The sequence below is a fragment of the Rhodotorula toruloides genome (genome assembly GCF_000320785.1).
Source record: "Rhodotorula toruloides NP11 unplaced genomic scaffold Scaffold7, whole genome shotgun sequence".
In the NCBI taxonomy this organism is placed as follows: domain Eukaryota; kingdom Fungi; phylum Basidiomycota; class Microbotryomycetes; order Sporidiobolales; family Sporidiobolaceae; genus Rhodotorula; species Rhodotorula toruloides.
The window spans coordinates 203,510-221,454 of NW_015622967.1; the positions used below are offsets into that span (position 1 = coordinate 203,510).

Here is a 17,945-nt window from a genome sequence, read left to right on the forward strand (position 1 = left end):
CTCTCTCGTATGCGGCAGCGCGGCTCGGTGACGAGTTGGAGGGTATCACTACTACAATGCGAAGGTAGCTACACACAATGTCCGGAACGGGAGCGGAGTCGAAAGTCCTCCTCCTCACGCTCCTTTCGGCCGCTTCGACTGGTCTCCTCCCGTTCCTCCTGCTCCTGCGGCATCACCGTCACTCTCCCTCGCACGTTTCGCTCCTGCACCTTGTGAGGCGTTCGCAGCCGCCGCGCGGCCGAGAATCGACCCGAGGACGCCGCCAGGCGTTCGTGCCGCACCGGCGCCGGCTGCTTGCGCATTCGACGACGCAGGCGGCGACGCTGCGCCCTTGCCACCGCGCGTAGCTCCTCCTCCTCGTCCTCGCGCAGCACCTCCACGCCCGCCTCGCCCCGCTGCTGCTCCTCCTCGCCCTGCTGCTGCGCCAGCCTGCGATTGTTGCGCAGGCGCTGCTGGCTGAGCTGCCGAGGCCGGTGTCGCCTGAGCGGGCTTGGCAGGCACTGCTGTAGTTGGCGCCGGTGCCGCTGCGGCGCCGGCAGCAGGTGCGGGGGCGGGAGGCGAAGCGGCGGCGGGTGTGGCGGATGCTGCTGGCTTGGCGGCTCCGTCCTCCGGCTTCTTCTGTTGGCCTTCGAGGCGCGCGCGGAGACCGTTGACCGTCTTCTGAAGGAGGGCGTTCTTCATTTGCGCCTGCTTCTCGATCTGCTCCCGCGTCTCCTTCAGGAGCTTCTCGTGCTCCTCCTTCTGCTTCTTCAGCGCTTCGTTGACGGCCTTCTCGATCGCCTGCTGTTGGGACGCGGTGCGCTCCTTCTCGATCGCGGCAACCTTCTCCTTGACGATGGCGTCGATGTTGGGCGGAGGCGCAGCAGAAGAGGCGACTGCGGCCGCGTTGGCCTGCTGTTGAGCCTTGCGGAGGGCGACAGTAAGACGCTCGATAGCCTCCTTCTCCTTCTTGACGGCCTCGGCGGTCGCAGCATCCTTGACCTTGGCGAACTCGGCCTCCATCTCCTTCTTCGACGCTTCGACCGCGTCCGCGATCGCCTTCTTCGCATCCTCGTCGCTCGTCGACTCGCCCGGTGCGGCAGTAGACGTTGCTTCGGCAGCGGCCTTGGCAGCAGCGAGCTCGGCGCGAAGAGTCTCAAGGGTTTGCTCGAGCGGCGCAGTCGCCTCCTTGACAGCCTGAGCGATCGCCTCGTCGCGCTGTGCCGTGAGTTGGGCTTCGGCAGCAGCGACGCGCTCCTTGGCGGCTTCGGCGATCTGCTCTTCGGTCGGTGCAGCCGGGGCAGCCGGTGCGGGAGCGGCTTCGGCGAGTCGGGTCTGGACGGCAGATTCGATGGCGGCGGCGTTGTCGGACGCGACGCTGGCCTTGAGGGTCTCGAGCTCTCCCTTGAGCTTTCGAATCTCGGCCTTCATTTCGCGCTGCGGTGGGTGAGATGAAGAGTGAGGACTGATCTGAAGCGAGGCGAGACGAGGATACTCACGTTGTCGCGGAAGATGGGTGCTTCGCGGGCGGCGAGGCGCTGCAAGGGAAGCTGTCAGTGTCGCCATCGAAACCAGAAGGAAGGAGTTGGACGAACATCGCGTTCTGCCGTCAGAGTCTGCTTTTCCGCCGTCAGGGTCTGCTTCTCCGCCTCAAGCGCGACGAGCTTCTCCTCGAGCGGCTTGACGGCATCGCCTTGAGCATTGTCGTTCTCGGCGAGTCGAGCCTCGAGCGCATTCTTCTCAGCCTGCAGAGCATCGAGGCGGGCTTGCAGTTCGGCGAGCGCTTGCTTCGACTCGGCCTGAGCCTCAGCCTGCGAGAGAACACACGTCAGTTGTGGAGCGGGGCTATAGAAGCCTCTCAAACGCACGACGGCGGCGGCGATGGCGTCGGCGCCACCCGCAGCTTCGAGTTGCTGCTTGAGCTCCTCGACCGTTTTGGTGAGGGTGTTGCGCTCGTCGCGCGTAGTGCGAGCCTGGACCTGGAGATTCTTGAAGCGCTCGAAGCCGTTCTGCCAGTTGCTGCGCATCGACTCGGCCTGCAAAGCGCAAGGATATGTGTCAGCAGCGTCCCTCGAGCGAGACAGGGCGGACAACGCGCCAGCTTGGTCTGCTCCGCGAGCTGGATGTTGAGGGCCGCCTTCTCGGCTTCGGCTGTCGCGAGCGATGCCTGAACCTTCTCGACTTCGCTCTTGAGAACCTGAAGCTCTTCCGGGTCGATCCGCTCGTACTTGGCGAGGATCGTCTGGTTGCGAGTCTTCCACCGTTCGTTGTCCTCCTCGAGCAGTTTCGCCTGATGCTGCGCCGCCTCGAGTTCGGCCTGGAGCATGCGGACCTGCTCCTTGAGGGGCTCAATCTCGGCTTGTGCGGTACGAAGCTGTCCTTCAAGCGTCGCGACCTTGCGCAGGTTCGTCTCGTTCTCGTCGCGCAAGGTGTCGTTGCTCTCGCGGAGAAGCTTAGCGGTGTGAATCGACTCGAGAAGCTCGGCGTGCTGGGCGGAGCTGGCGAGGGCGTCTCCGACCCTCGACCGTTCCTGCGAGTCTAGATGTCAGCGCGGGAAGCTCGGCGGGTGAGTTGCTTGGTGACGCACCTCCTGCAGAGTCTGCCGAGCTTCCTCGAGGCTTCGCGAAGTGAAGTCGAGCTGCTGACGGAGGCGAGTCGTTTCTTGCTTGCTGAAGTCGAGCTGAAGGTCGATGATGTCCTTCTCGCGCCGCAAGTAGCGAATGACCTCGCGAAGCTGCTCGACCGAGCTGCTATGCGAAGCTGCGACGGCCTCGACTGACTCGGCATCTGCGCCGTCGCCTTCGGCAGCGCCCTGCGCAGAACTTGAGCGAGCCTGCAGCTGGATGGCCTGGGCAGAGGCGGTCTCGAGATGCTGAGCGAGCGTCGAATTCTGCTCCTTGAGTTCTTCCGATCTGTGACAGTTGACCATCGTCAGCAAAAAGCGCGCACACGGACATTGGCAAACGCACCGCTTGCGCACTTCGCCAAGCTCCCGCTCAAGGACCGTCTTCTGCCTCGTCCAGCTTTCCTCGGCGGCCGTCAAGTTAGCACGAGCGACCTGGGCGGCAGACTCATGCTCGCGGACGGTGCCGCGGACGCGCTCGAGCTCCTCCTTGACCTCGGTGAGCCGCTTGACGTCCTCGGCATGCGCAACCAGCTCGCGCTCGTACTTGTCGTGGGCGTCCTTCGCAGCTTGCGCTTGTCGCCGCATGTCGTCCTGGGCGGCGAGCTGAGCCTGCCTGGCAGCCTCGTCGGCAGCGCGCAAGCCGGCCATGCCGTCCTCGAACGTCTTGCGCTCCTTTTCGAAGGCGACGCGCTCGGCCTCGATCTGGCGGTGGAGCTCCGAGTTCTGGGCGTTCGAGGCGGTGAGGTCGGTCGTGAGCGAGTGCAGTCGCTCGCGGAGGCTGCTGATCTCGCTCTGCGGGAGAGGCGATGCGCGGTCAGTCTAGGCACTTGCCCTCGAACACGGCAAAGGGTGCATGACGCACGTCCTTCTCAGCAATGGCAGACTCGGTCGAGGTCTTGTACTCCTCGTAGGTCGCCGTGACCTCGCGCAGGCTCTCGCCTTGGGTCTCCGCGATGGCCTGGTACTGCTTGACGTGCTCCTTGGCGCGGTCGAGCTCGCTCCTGACCGCGCGGAGCTCGTTACTAGGGCGAACTTACGTCAGTCGGATGCTGACGCAAGAGGGGAGGCGATGCTCACCGAAGATCCGCAACCGTGACCTGAAGCTGCTCCTCGGCAGACTGAGACGACTCGCCGGACGCCGAGCGCCCTTCGTAGACGGCGAGCTTCTCCTCCTTGGCCTCGACCTGCAGGACGAGATCCTGGACGCGCTGCTCGAGGTGTTGCTGCGAAGTCTCTGCGGCAACGAGCTTCTCGCGCGTCTCGGCGTAGTCGGCGTTCTGCGGGAAACGGAGTCAGGCGTTATACATCTAGCCGATCAGCGATAGCACCCACGAGCTTGTCGATGCGCTCCTGGAAGGTCTTCGACTCGATCTCCTTGCGGAGAGCGAGCTGGCGGTTCGTATCGGACTCCTGGTTGAGTCGCTCCTTGAGCTCGGCACTGAGAGACTGGGTGTCAGCGACCGTCGGTGCGAGCGCGAAGTGTCTGCACTCACGCCTGAGTCTCGAGGCGGGTAACCTGCTCCTCGAGGCGACGGCGGGCGTCGTTGCTGCCACGTTCGAGCTCATTCTGCATCGTCTGCAGGTTGCGCATGAGGTCGGCGAGGTGAGCGCGCTCCTTGCTCAGTGCCGCGTTCTCCTCGCTCAGCCGCTTCTCGACGTTCTTGAGAATCTCCCGCTCCGACTTGAGGTTGGTGTTCTCGTGGCGCAGCTGGTCGGCGGTTCCGCGCAATTCGAAGAGGTCCTCCGACATCTGCGGGGGAGGAGACGAAGTCAGCATCCACACAAGTGCGGGGCGAGAGGGTCATTCACCTTGTGCGTCGCCATGTCGCGCTTGGCGAGCATCTGCTGCAGCTCGAGGTTACGCTTCGACATCTGCGAGACCTCCGTCTTCTGCAAGTCGTACGACTCGGTCAAGAGGCGGAAGCGCTCTGCGCGCAGAGCCGTTCATGAGCGGGTTATTCGCGGGGCGCGCGGAAATGCGAGCTCACCGGCCAGATGTTCTGCCTGCGCCTTGCTCTTCGCCAACTCGGTCCGCGCAGTGGCCGCGTCCTTCTGTGCCTGCGTGAGGTCTTCTCGCAGCTTCTGGGTGTCGATGGCGATCTCGGCCTTGTAAGCGTCGAAGTTGGCCTGAACCTCGGCGAGCATCCTTGACGCTTCAATGTCGCCTGTGAAGCCGTCACCGGCACCGTTCGTCGCGGTTACGGAACCTGCGGCTCCTCCTGCTGCACCTCGCTGCGCCAGCATCCGCCGGAACATGTCACGCTCCTTCTCGTACGCCTCGGTTCTCGCACGCTGCGCTTCGATCTCCTCCTTCAATCGCAGGATGAGCTCGTGCGCCTCCTCGACCGCCTTGTTCTCCTCGCCCTGTCGCCTAGCCGCTGCCTCCTGCTCGCCTTGCTCGAGCTGGTGTCCCATCTGGCGCGTGATCTTGAGCAACTTCTGATTCTGCACCTGAAGCTCGTTGACCGTGCGGAAGGTGACGAGGTGGGCGGAGACGACCGAGTCGGTGTCGCCAATCTCTTCCGCTCGTCGCAGGATGGCAGCCTCGTCCTCGTCAAACTCGTTCGCATCGCCCTGGATCGACGAGTTCTCCTGCGCCGCGAGCACACGAGACAGGGTGCGAACTTGACGGCCGAGATCGGAGAGCTGCTGCGTAAGGATGGTGTTGTCGGTCGAGAGGCGGCTAACGTCGAGGCGGAGAGATTCGGCGCGGCGCTCGGAAGTGTCGCGGTCGGTGAGGGCCTGGGCGAGTTGAGAAGCGAGGTCGGTGGCTTCGGCTGACAGTCGCTCGTATTCGAGCCGCTGCTCGTGCAGGAGAGGTGCCTACGAATGCGAGTTGTCAGCGAAAATGCGATACCTGGAAAGTTGCGCACGAACGCACCCGCTCCTCAATGTCGCCAAGGATTTGCGTGAGCACCTCGCCGAGCCTCTTGGTCTCGGCCCGCTCCCTCGCAAGCTCCTCCTCCATCTTGATGTACTCGCCGTAGATCTCGGCGTAGCTCCGTCCGCTCTTCTGACCGCGCACAGCGAGCTGCGCCGACGGGCTGAGGGCAAACGAGCCTGATGCGATAGAGCCACTTGGCGAGCCGGGGGCGACGGATGAGTCGCGGACGCCATTGGCGAAGGTGAACGAGTTGCCCCGCTCGAGAGCCTCGCGAAGCTCGGCGTTGCGCGACTCGAGCGAGTCTGCCCGCTCGCACTCCTGCAGCAGCTGGTCCTTGAGCTCCTCCTCCTTCTCCTGCAACGCTGCCCTCTCCTCCTCGAGCGCCTTCTCGACATCCTCCACCCGCTTCTTTCGCTCCTCCTCCCGCTTCTCCATCAAGTCGACCAATCGCCTCATGCTCGACATCTCCGTCGCAAACTGGTTCTCGCTGCTGGCGAGCTCGCCTCGAACCTTGGCGAGTTCGGCGATTGTCTCCTCATGCCGCTTCTCGAGCGTCTCGTGCGCCTTGCGGAGACCCTCCAGCGACGACTTGGCTGCGCGTTCCTCGATCGTCTTCGTCTCGAGCTGCTCGCGGAGCTGGACAAGCTCCTCGTGCTTTTCGTGACGGTAGGTCGACCATTCCGCCCGTCCACGCTCGAGTTCGCTCGTAAGGAAGGACTTGTCGGCTTCGAGGGACGATACGGTGCTCTGGAGAGTCTGGATGCGGAGGAGGGAGGTGCGCGAGGTGCTGGACGCTTCGGCGAGTTGACCTTCGAGTTCCGAGTTGGTCGTTCGGAGGGCAGTGTACGACGTCCGTAGCGACTCGAGCGATTCTGCATAAACCAAGAACTCGTCAGTAAGTCCGTGAGCGGCAGGATCTCCTGCATCGCCCGTCGACACCAGCAAGGATGGAGCCGATGCGAGACGCACCTTCAACAGACGCCCGTTCGCGCTGCTCCTTCTCGACTGCCTCGATCAGGTCCCGCTTCTCCCGTTCACACTGCTCCAGCTTCTTCCTAGCCTCCTCCTCGACGCCCTGGTCTCCCTTTCTCCGCTCATCTTGTTGAGCAACCCGCCTCTCTGCCTCCTCCCTCTTCGCGCGCTCCTGTTCCGCCTTAGTCTTGGCAGATGCAAGCTCGCCTCGGACACTCGCGAGGTCCTGTTCGGCCGCCGAGAGCTTCGACGAGAGGTCGTGCAGCGCCTGTTCCGACTCGAGTTGCTGGCGAGTCGATACGGCGCGGAGAGACTCGAGCTGCTGCTGGAGGTCGTCGCCAGCTGGCGCAGCGAGCTCAGCCATCGTAGCAAGGCGTATCTAGCTCGCGCCTGTCGCTCCAGTCGAGGCGAGCAGGTCGTCGGGGTATAAGGGAGTGGGGACGAGAATGTAATCGATCCATTACAACTCGAGTTGTATTGCTTTAATAGGCTCAGAGTGGGCGGTCGCTGCTTGTTCATTCAGTTCGTCTTGCACAGGGCAGATAAGCTTCAGTCGTCTACTACAGGTTCCAGGGCATGCGCGAAATAAAGAGAGAGAGGGATGTCAAGGCAATGTCAAGGCGAGCGACGAGGGATGGAGGGAAACTCGTGAGGCGAGAACAAGTTTGTCGCTGATGGAGTATAGACAGAGCCGGTGTTGCGTACAGACATGGACGAGACGGAGGGAGAAGCATGGCGAAAGCCGGATGCGCTGAAGCGAGGAGTGCGGAGGGAAAAGGGAGACCGGACAGGCAGGGAAGCGTCTCCATGCGAAGACTCCGTGCGAGGACGAGCCTCTACGCCGACGCAAGAGCGGCGTTCGTCGCAGGTGGAGACGAAGCGACGATGTAGTCGAGGTAGGCAGAGTCGGAGGAGGTGAGACCGGTCGTCTTGCTGGGAGGGCTCGTCGGCGGCGAGCTGGCGGAAGTGGCGAGGTCAGTACTCGTCCTATAACGCGAGGAAGGCATGCTGCGAGACTCACGCAACCATGCCGGTCATCATCGATCCAAGCGCACGCAAGTCCTCGCTGAGCGGCCTGTCGAGGGATTGCTGGACGCCGAGCAAGCCGCCGCCACTTGAAGCCGTCGCATCGTGCGCGTCGAACGAAGGTAGGGCGATCGGCGGAGTTGTGGGGGAGGTCGACTCGCCGACGTAGGCGAGAGATGCGTCTGGCTCGACGAGATACGGTGCAGGCGATGCGGCCAGCTCAGGTGCGGTCGCCTCGTCCGCGACAACAACCGCCTGCACAGGCATCGGAGGTACTGGCGCCGACGGCAACGGAACTGCCGGGACAGCAGGGTGAGCCTTCGCCGCGTCGTCGTCGTCGCCAAGTCCGAACTCGATGTCGTTCATCTGGCTTAGCAGCTGGTCGATGTCGGCGCTCAAGCGCCGCTTGCCGCCGCTTCTCGTCCATGGCGTCGCAAGAGGCCACCCGGCAGGCGTGACGGGCGCGGAGGCTGGGTAGCGAGGCGTTGTTGGCGGTTGCGGGAAGGCCGACGGCGATACGACTTCGCCCGTTGCTGGACTGTCGTTCGCCGATGATGATGCAGTTGGCGGCGAGCGAGGAGTTGCAGGCGCCGCGGGAGGAAGGATGCCTGCCGGGAAGGCGAGAGCGGAGAAGTCGGAAGATGCGGCACCCTCCACAGGCGGCAACGCAGCCGACCCTTGTACGGCGTTTTGACTCAACGGAGCGGCAGGCTGCTCGTGACCTTCGAAGCGGGTGCCGCTGAAGAGGGGTTGGGCCTCTAGCGGAGTACCCACGGGAGATGCCTCGCCAACCGCCGCCGCGTTCCAGCTGTCCAGTGTCGTCTCCTCAGACGGCGAGAAGGGCGGCAGCTGCGGAGCGGTCGTCACGCTGGCGGCGAGAGACGGCGGGAACGGCGGCAGAGGCTCATCTGCTGCGAAGTCGCGCGGCAGCGATCCAGAGACGGAGGGACGGCGTGGTCGGGCAACGTCGAGGCTTTGCTTGCGAGGGGGATGCGGTGAAGGCTGCACGTGTTCGGCTTGAGCCGGCTCGGGGCCTGTTGGAGGAATCGCTGCGTCGAAAGGCTGGATCGGCAAAGGCGGTTCCGGCGAAGTAGCTGGATGCACGGGGATTAGCGGAGGCTCGCAACAGAGCCAGGACGCGTACTCACGATCAGACTTGCGCGACTTGCTCCGGCCAAACTTGCCGAAGAAGCTGCCGAGCGGACTCTTCGACCCAGACGACTCTTCGGACGCGTCGGCTGGTGAGCCCGCCTTGCCCGCGTCGATGCTCTTGCTTCGACTGCCCCATTTGCCGTTTCGCAGCGACTTGAGCGGGCCAGGCGAACGAGGTTGAGGGGCCGGCGTTTCCTCCTTCGCGGGCGGCGGAGGCGGCACGATGTCTGCGAAGCTTGTTGGAGGTACCGGTGCAGGTTCAGGCGAGAGAGGAAGCGGGGGAGGCGCGGGCCATGACGGACTAGCTGAAGGCAGGGTCGGGACAGGAGCTTCTTCTGGTTCAGGCGAAGGCGAAGCGAAAGCGGCGATGGTCTCGGGCAGGGGCGATGGCGGCAACGCGACGAGATGCGGTTGCGGATGTCCCGCCGGCTTGTGCAACGACGACGACCGCGGAATGCGAGGTCGCTCTGCTGGCGGAGCTGCGAGCGTCTCTGCCCGAGGCTCGTCGGGAAGGCCAGGCGCGGGTACCGGGGCGAAATCGAGCTGCCGTGCGGGACTCTCGGCTTGCTCGAAGTCGAAGCGAGGCGATGAGCCAAGGTCGGGCGAAGCGGGTGCCCCGTACCGGAAGGCTCGACGACTGGCGAGAAGCGAAGGTCCGGCTTGCGGCTCATCCGCCTGCGCAAGGACCGTCGAAGGCGAATGCGGCATCCTGCTCGTCGGAAGAGCGCGTGGCGACAGCTCAGCGAGAGCTCGTTCGAGGTCGTCAAGGTTGCGCTCGAGTCCGACAGCCGATGACCCTTCGCTGACGTCGCCTTCCTCCTCGGCGAGCGGCGCAATCGACGACAGCGACGACGACGCCGACATGGACGGGTCGACGACAGGCGGGATGTTCGTCCAGCCGTGACGCTGCTTCCGCTGAGGGACGAACTCGGGCGACATGGATGCCGTGGTCGAGGGCGGGCGGACCGTGAAGTTGATCGTGCTGATCGACGTCTTGCTCGAGTGCGAGGCGAGGAACGGCGAGGTTTGGGCGCGCTCCTCCCCGCTCGAACTCGAAGCAGCAGGCGCGACAGCCTCCTGCACCGCATCACGCGAGACGTCCGCGGCAGACTCGCTCTTGCCGTCCAGCCGGATGGGCGATGCGAGATAAGGGGGATGTGTCGGTGCAGTAGGTGTGGACGGACTAAGCATCGCTTGGACGTCCGCGACGTCGTCCTGCGGTGGCGGCAAACCTCGCTCGTCGAGACTCTCGTCGTCGGGACGACGTTCGACGATACCGGGCGGAGCGTCGTCGAGGGTTGCGAGGTTCTGCGAGCCTGTGAAGCCGAGGCCGGTCGTCTCGATGACCTCGCGCTCGTCACAGCGAGGAACCGTGTCGTCCGCCGCAATCGACCGCCAAGTCGCCTCGTCCGAGCCGAACACGTCGCCCAGCGGATCCTTTACGCCGGAAGCCTGCTGATCGAGCTGTTCGCTCTCAGTCGTCTGTACGCCATACCGCGAATCGTCCGAATCGCTGTCCGCGTCTTCCGCCTTGGGCGGTTCGTCGTCGTCCAGCGCCTGATAGCCCGCATGCTCGGCCTCCTGCTCGAGGAGAGGTGTGTCGTCCGTTCCTCGCTCGCTTGAGTCGAGCTGCGTCGAAGCGTTTGAGGCAGGACGGGAGGGGAGTGAGCTTGGCGAGCGGGAGTACGTCGGTCGCTCGGGCCCGACGATGTCGTCCTTGTCGACGATGGACGAGTCCACGAGTGCCGCCTCGGTAGGAGGTGCCGCCTCGTCATGCCGCAGAGGCTGGAGGTCGCGCGAGTCGATTAGCGGCGTCTTCTCCAGGTCTTCAACAGTCCGGTCCGTCTCGTCGTCCACCGCCTCGCGCTCAGTTCGAGGACTGGGCTCAGGACTGTGTCCCGCAAGCCCCGCGAGGGAGAAGCTCGACTCGGCCGACTCGAGGTTCTGCGACTGCACGATGGGCGAGACGAAGCCTCCTGTCGACGTAGTCAACAACCGCGTGCGGCTAGAAGGCGTCGTCTGCTCGTCGACGCTGCGCGCGTGAGGAGACGGGATGGCGCTACCCTGGTCGACGCCGAGTCCTCGCGCTTCCGGTTGCTGAGGCGTCTTGGCCGCGACGAGGTTCGGGAGGTGCAGCTCCTGCCATGCCTTCTCCGTCTCCGGCGCCTTGCCCGCCTCCATTTCGCGCGAGGCAGGGACAGTTGGGATGACAGGCGTTGGCGCAGCGCTTGCGAGCCAAGCTTCGTACCACTTGCCCTGCCTCGTCGAAGCGTGGATGTCGAACTCGATCTTGCCGACGACGACTGACGCGCCGTACGAGGGAAGCGAAGGACCGGCTGAGAAGAGGGAGGGCGCAAAGTGGGACGAGGCGTAGGAAGCGGAGCGGAGACCGCCGGCTGAGTGAGGTGGGGCGGAGTACATGTACGACGAGGAGCGGTGGTTGCGCGGGGCGTTCGAGGCCGAGCGGACTGAGTGGCGTGAAGAATGTCGCTGGTGTCGGGGCGGGAGGTTCGGAGGAAGCGACGTGAATCGCTTCGAGAAGCGGGCGTTTGGCGAGGTCAGCGCAGACGGTAGTCCTCGACCAAGTCCCGCCTGCGCGAGCGACGACGGCCGACTCGCAGACGCGTTCTGCTTGTCCTTGACCGATCCTTCTGCCGCGCCTGTCGCAGCCGAGTAGACGGATCCGTCGCCGCTGGCACCCGCATCGCTCGACTGGCTGACCGGCTCGTTCTCGTCGGAGAGGATGGCGTTGTCGCTCTCCGACGTCTGTCGCTGTCGTGGCGGCTGCTGGTCGTGCTGAACGGGGATAGGCGGAACAGGCGGCGGGACGTCCGAGTAGTCTGCCTCTCCCTCCTCGTCCGAGTACCCCATCTCAGCCTCCTGCTGCCGCAAGAACGCCATCTCCCGCTCCGCTTCCTCTTCCGCAAACAGCTGCGCCCAAAGCATGCTCCACGCCGTCTCGCTTATCCTCGGTCCGCCTTCGCCGGCGAAGCCAGATGCTTGCGGAAAAGGCTGCTGCGTCGAGGGGTCGGTGGTCGAAAGGAGGTAGAGGACGAGGCCGCCGGAAGAGGGTAGGCCGTATTCGCGAGCGATTGCGGCGAGTTGGGAGGAGAGAGTTGGGTAGAGAGGGACGAGGGTTCCGCGGCTGTGGGCGTCCAAGTGGTCAGCCTTCGGATCGAGTCGTTGCATAGCAGGACCAGCGCACCGGAAGTGCTTGGGAGGACCGTAGCCAGATGCGGACGGATTCGACCTCGGATGAGGCGGATCATGCGGCAAGTGTCCGGGCGGGACGACCGTCAACAAGAACCTCGAGCTGGCTCCTGCAGGAGGCTGCGCAGCGCTTGACGGCCCGCTGCCATTGAGAGCGAGAGGAGCGACAGGCTCGCTTCTTCGCCCGCTGCTAAGTCCGGATGTAGTCGCTCGTCGGCGGTAGGGCGAGCCGGTCGTGGAGCGTGTCGAGGAGGTGTATCCGAGTACGGAGCGGCTGAGCTGCGGCGAAGGTGCGGTGGACGGAGGGAGAGAGCGAGCAGAGAGGTGCGAAGTCGAAGTCGAGGGTTGCTGGAGGTCGAGAGGAGGTGGGCGAGCAGCGCCGCTGGTCCCAGTCTGCCGCTGCGACTGCTTAAGCTCCTGCCGCTCCTCCTCGCCCTCTGCAGGCTCGCGCACGCCGACATCCACCTCGCCAAGCGATTCCTCCGCGACCCGGGCCCGCAAGTCCACCTCGCCCGCAGAGTCCGCCGCCAATGCGCTCATCTCGCCCGACAATGGTGAACCCGTACTCCCGTCCAGTCGCTTGACCGAAGCGAGGTCGAGCGGTCGCGGGACAGGTCGACTTCGGGACGGGGAGGAGTCGACGCTCGACGGGTCGAAGTGGGCGAGATCAGGCATCCGGTGCGGCCGCTCGCTCGTCTAGCTGGACTGGATCGGTGTCCGTGCGCCTGTAGAGGTCGTCCCAGCGCTCGGAGCGGGTCTCGGGGTCGCAAATCTGCCGCGAGTCGCCGAAAAGAGGGTGGTGGAGAGCGCCTGGGTCGCAGAGACGTGTCGGACGCGTTCTGCGCCGGTACAAGTGGTCAGTCCCGTCCTGTGAGTCTATCCCGCGCGCGAGTTGAACGCACCAGGCTGTTGCGTCGCCGAGAAGCACGCGACTTGTCCTTCGCTTCAATCGACGACGGAGCGGGGCGGGGTGGGTCGGCTGCGGGAAGACTTTGCGCGGGCTGCGTCTGTCCCGTCGAGCAACGAGCGTCCGTAGCAGTCCCAGCGAGGAGCAGCAAACAGTTGAAGCGAACTCGTCGCGGGACGGACTCTGCTCGTTCCGAGACTGTCGCAGCGAGCGCTCTCGGTTGCGCGGGCCAAGAGGCAACCTGGCGATCGCGGGACGCGAGAAAATAAGAATGGGAGCCGGGCGTCCTGCCGCGCTCGTCCGCGACGAAAATGCCAAAAGAACCTGCTGCTGCTCTGCTCCTCGCGCTTCTTTCGCTCGTTTGTCCAGGTCAGCAGGTCCTATTCGACGTTTCTGCAACGCAGGAAGTGCATTCCGCGCAACTCGAAGCTTGATTCACCACTCTCGAGAACGACGTTCCCGGAACGCTTCCCTCTCGTCGCGCGACTCGCTTGTCATTTTCCCGCTGGCTATGGATCTGCATCGCGAGCGAGGAGTGCGTCGTCTTTATCGCCGCGCGAGCGTGGAGATCCGCGCGACGACGTCGACCTCGAGCGAGACGAACGCACAAAGGAGGACCTTCGCAATCCTCCTCCTCGTCCTTCCTTCTCTCCGCCAACGAAGCGCAGAGAACAAGTCCGCTCAAAGGGGTCGAAAGAAGCGAGGCTCGCATCGAGCCAGTCCATCGCGCGGCATGCGGGGCATCTTGTTGTGGTCAAGGAAAAACAAGCGGACGGTGTCGCGACGTGCGGAGAGGTGTTTTGGGGTCCTCGCAGGCGAGCGAGCGAGCAGAGCGTGAGAGAGTGTGAAGAGAGGCTGCTGGAGGAGAGTACGATACAGTCTTTGCAAAGCGGTTCGTCAAGGAGATGAGAAACGACAAGTCAAAACAGTGCGAGAGCGTGAGGAGGCGCTACAACCGTCGTAAGTAAGCGTGCGAGAGAACCCTGTACAGTACACCTAGTCAAACAACCATCGCGATGCCCATCGACGTTCAGGCGCCCAAGATCCCGACCACATCCTCGAAGCTCAACTTGCCCTTCGTGTGCCCGTACGCCGACGATCTGGCCGACCCCGATCGCGCCCACATCCTGTCGCGCATCTCTTGCGCGCCCCAACCTCCTTCATCCGGGTCCGGGCTGACCTGATCCCGCTCCTCAACCTCGTCCTCGTCCTCCTCGTCGGCGCACAACTCGAGCATCCTCAACCCAACTCCTTCCGCCCCTCCACCGCCTCCGCGCTGAGTAGGCGACTCGTCTTCCGCCTCCCCGTCGTCCTCTGCGCCAGGTGTGCGAGGAAACGTCGCTCGAGGCGTAACGAGCGTCGAACTTGGCGTTCCCGTCGTGCCGCGAGGGGTGCGGAGTTTGTCTGAGGCGAGCGGCGTGGCGGTCAGGTATGAGGAGTAGATGTCGTTGGCGAGGTGGGCGGAGGAAGGGGGGTTGGGTGTGCAGGGGCGGAGGGGAGGCTCGAAGGCGCCTGAGGAGGAGGTGGTGGGCTCGACGATGAATGGAGACTCGGGAGCGGCGGCGGTAGAAGGGAAACAGGGAGAGATGGGAGAGGGTTGGGCGGATGAAGCGAGAGACGAGACGGAGGACGAGAGCGAAGGCGTGCCGGTCCCGGTTCGGCTGCTCGTACGCGTACACGGAGGACGGGAAGTCGTCCTCGGCGGGGGCCTCACCACGCGCTCTCGCTCCTCCTCCTCCTCCGCCTGTGCACGTCCCTCCAGTCGCGCAGCCGCCTCGCTCCGACCCAGCTTCCGCCCGGCCTTCTTCTCCCTCCTAGCCTGCCTCTCGCGCTCCTTCGCGCGCCTCTCCGCCTCCCTCTCCACGCGCCTGTAGTGGCTCTCCGAGCCCGACTCTGCCATTCCTCCGCTCGTACCGCTCCTCAAACTCGCCCCGTCACTCGACGACGACGAACTACTCGCCGCTCCCGCTCCGTCTTCGACTCCACTCGACCCCGCTGCGCTCCCACCTCCACAAAGCGCATTCAACGCATCAGCCTGCGCACAAGCCCTCCCGCAGTAGATCGAGTCTTCCTCGGCCTCGTTTCCGCAGAAACACCTGTCGAGGGGCGTCGACGGACTCGCTGCGATGGAAGCGAGGAGCGAGAGTTGAGAGTCGCGTTGTTCGAAGGAGAGGGTACCGAATGCGCCGCCGGGGAGGACGTTGCGCTGGAGGTTGAGGGCTTGGGTGGGAGAGTACGAGGCCGAGGAGCGGTAGCGCGTTCGTTCGCGCAGGAGGGCGGTCGAGTCGGTTCGTCCGTATCCGCGGGGAGGAGAAGCCTCGTTGTCCTTTCCGGCGAGCGGGTGGAACGCGGCGAGTTCGTCGTACAACTCGTCGAGGACGCTCCCAGCATCCGAGTACTCGCGTCCCTCGTCCTCGTCCTCGCAGTCCGGGCCCTCGTCGAACGCGTCGCTGGTGCAGGACGTGTAAGCGCTGCGAGTGCCCGCGCTGCTGCTGCTGGTCGAGGCGTACGCGTGCCCTCTACCGCGCGACGAGGAGGACGAGGAAGCGGTCGAAGTCGAGGTCGAGGGGTTGTGTGAGCGGTGCGCGTGTGCGAGCGAGTCTTGTCGGACTGGGTAGTCGAACGCGGCTGCGAGTTTGCTGGACGAGGAGGGGGACGAGGTCGACGCGTGTGCCGGAGACGAGGGGAAGGTGAACGAGGAAGCGGACGACGGTGGTGAGCGGAGTGCGTCCATGGCCTGAGCGTGTGTAGCCTCGTGTAGTAACAGTAGCAACAGTCGCAACAGTCACAGCAAGCAGCCAGGAGGTGTGAAAGGAGGGTTGTCGCCCGCTCGCAGCGAGTCTCGCGTCGGTCCCAATCAAAACTTCTTTCAGGGCAACCACCAACTCGAAACTCGAGCCGTTGGAACATTCCGCGAGCAAACGCATGCCGCCGCTTCAACCTTGCCGCCGTTGGCAGGGGCACGCACTCTCCTGCTCAACTCGACAGCGTTGGTCCCGCCGCTCCTCCCTCTCGAGCTGCTGTCCTCGCCTGGTCCTCGTCCACCGGCGACCTCGACACCCTGCATACACACGGCCAGCGTCCGCAACCCTCGTACCCCGCATCCGCCACAACCCGCAGGCAACGCCGGCCAAAACAGAAGAAGGAGAGGTCCAACACACGCCGCCACCCTCTCTCGGCGGCCGGCCGAGGAAAGTCTCCCTCGACAGAGGTGTCTTGTCCGTTGTTCTTGCGACCGGTATGTTAATGAAGAACCGATGAGGCTTGTACGTGGGCGGAAGTGAGTACGGCACGCGAAGAGGAGGAGCAGGCGAGCAGGCGCAGGAGGGAAAGCGAGACGAGTCCGCTTCGCCGGTGAACTGCGTTGAGCAAGTCTTGTGAGTTAGTTAGCAGTTGCGAGAGTTGCAATGCAAAGCTCTGCAGACACGAGACTCGTCTCGCTTCGTCCGGCAGGTCCTTTTCTTCCTGCGAGACCAGCAGAGTCCGCGAGGTCTGCCTCCGAAGCTGGTCGTGCCTCCGTCGCAGCAAGTCACCGAATAGACCCGACCGCTCGCAGCCTCCACAAAGCCGACCCGCAAGAAGCCGCAGCGAAGCGAGCGAAGAATCCGTCTCGAGAGCAGACCGAACGAGGCAGTGGGTACTTCGGGCGGGCAAGCGATATCGGCTGGAGCAGTCGGCTAATCGGAGCAGTGTCGGTGTTCCTCAAGCAGCCGAGCGGACAGTGAGCTGGTTGTGGTGAAGAGGAGGTCGAGGAGGAGGAGGAGGTTCGACCAACACCATTCTCACGCTGTCGCCCTATCTGACTCTTGCTACTCCTAGACTGCTTTCTAAAGTGCTCTCTCACCTGCTCTCAACGCCACGCTCGCTCTCTCACTCCCTCTCACTCGCTCCCCACCTCCCATCTCCGAGCACTTCTCACTCCCTCCCACTCCGCTCGTCCAGGCGTCCGATGACTCCCACGAACGGCTCGACCGATCCTCGAGAAGGAGACGAGCGTATCAAGGCGGTTTTGCGGCAGGCGACCGAGTTGGCGAACGAAGTGGACCCGCTGTTTACGTGGGAAGAGCTGTGCGAGATCGTTGCCGAGTGGTGCGTCAAGTCTCTCTTCTTTCTGAATAATGTGGGCTGAGAAGGCGCGCGACAAGCAGCCGCCTCGAACTCCTCGAACGACACCCACGCCTCGAGGATCTCTACACCACGACCTTCAACCCACTAATCAAGTCCCTCTACGGCTCGACCGAGTCGTACCTGCGCACACAACTCGGGTGGGGAAGAGAACCGGAGAAGAAGGAGGAGGAGGAGAGGGAGTATTGGACGAGAGGGGGGGTGACGAATGTCAGGAGGAATGATTGGCCTTATGCGGTTCCGAAGGATGTTAGGTGCGTGCGGTGTTTCTGAAAGTGTGGGAAAAAGTGCTGACGAGGTTTGGTGTGGGCAGACACTACGTCGTCTGGGTTCCCCTCCCCCTCTTCCACCCAGCACTCTGCACCCCCCGCCCTACGAACCTACTCGACCTCCCCCCCTCTCCCTCCCAAAGCGGCACCTCCACACCCTCCGGCTCATCACGCACCAACCCGCTCGCAAAACCATTCGCCCCTCCGCTCCCCCACGAACCGTCCATCTGCTCGTCGTTGTCGCCGAGTGTGAGTAGGGTGGGAAGGGCGAGTGTGGCGCCTACGAAGGGGAGCTGGGATTTCGTGTGTCGGAATGGGCTGGGAGGACTGACGGGACGGGCGGAGGAGTGGTGGCGCGTGCGAAGGAGGGAGAAAGAGCGCCAAAGGGGGGTACAGGACGATGGAGGGATGGGAGCGGGGGAGAACGATCAGCAGGGAGCGAGGAGGAGTGAGGAGTACGACGAGAAGCAGGGCCCGGAGAAGGAGATCCGCGCGTTTGTGCTGAAGAAGTGGAGGGTCGAGGATGGGTGGGAGACGGCTTGGTGCGTTTTTGCGCGGCGCTCTTCGTTGGTGATGACCCTCTACGCAGCGGAGTGTGGACTGACTATTTTGGCACGTCCTTGCCACGCACAGGTTCGCCAACCCACCAGGCCTTCAAAGCGTCCCCGGCCTGGCGCACTTCCACGTCCTCGCACGAAGACATCCCGTCACGAACGGCACATCCGAGTAGAGCTCCTTGCATTGCATCTATCGCATCTTCTTGCGAGAGAGGTCGACCTGGTCGTCGAGCGAGGA

At 64.1% G+C, this 17,945-nt stretch overlaps 4 protein-coding genes across 4 annotated transcripts; 1 reads left to right on the forward strand and 3 right to left on the reverse strand.

The window, feature by feature from the left end:
- Positions 1–114: 114 nt before the first annotated feature.
- Positions 115–6,825, reverse strand: RHTO_07472 (nucleoprotein TPR; the record flags this gene model as incomplete). Its single annotated transcript, XM_016421128.1, has 15 exons — positions 115–1,416; positions 1,479–1,517; positions 1,575–1,790; positions 1,848–2,015; positions 2,078–2,509; positions 2,567–2,891; positions 2,949–3,397; positions 3,468–3,627; positions 3,683–3,882; positions 3,938–4,043; positions 4,099–4,355; positions 4,415–4,533; positions 4,594–5,428; positions 5,487–6,361; positions 6,459–6,825. The coding sequence occupies 15 exons, from the start codon at positions 6,823–6,825 to the stop codon at positions 115–117; spliced, it is 5,850 nt and encodes a 1,949-aa protein (XP_016274249.1).
- Positions 6,826–7,297: 472 nt separating this feature from the next.
- RHTO_07473 (uncharacterized protein) lies at positions 7,298–12,524 on the reverse strand (the record flags this gene model as incomplete). Its single annotated transcript, XM_016421129.1, has 4 exons — positions 7,298–7,418; positions 7,483–8,581; positions 8,636–11,784; positions 11,845–12,524. The coding sequence occupies 4 exons, from the start codon at positions 12,522–12,524 to the stop codon at positions 7,298–7,300; spliced, it is 5,049 nt and encodes a 1,682-aa protein (XP_016274250.1).
- A 1,262-nt stretch (positions 12,525–13,786) lies between these two features.
- Positions 13,787–15,490, reverse strand: RHTO_07474 (uncharacterized protein; the record flags this gene model as incomplete). The annotated part of the gene is made up of 2 exons (XM_016421130.1): positions 13,787–15,206; positions 15,267–15,490. 2 exons carry the CDS (start codon positions 15,488–15,490, stop codon positions 13,787–13,789), a joined length of 1,644 nt encoding a protein of 547 aa, XP_016274251.1.
- Positions 15,491–16,705: 1,215 nt separating this feature from the next.
- RHTO_07475 (protein of unknown function DUF3605) lies at positions 16,706–17,880 on the forward strand (the record flags this gene model as incomplete). The annotated part of the gene is made up of 4 exons (XM_016421131.1): positions 16,706–16,845; positions 16,905–17,135; positions 17,195–17,692; positions 17,784–17,880. 4 exons carry the CDS (start codon positions 16,706–16,708, stop codon positions 17,878–17,880), a joined length of 966 nt encoding a protein of 321 aa, XP_016274252.1.
- Positions 17,881–17,945: the final 65 nt, after the last annotated feature.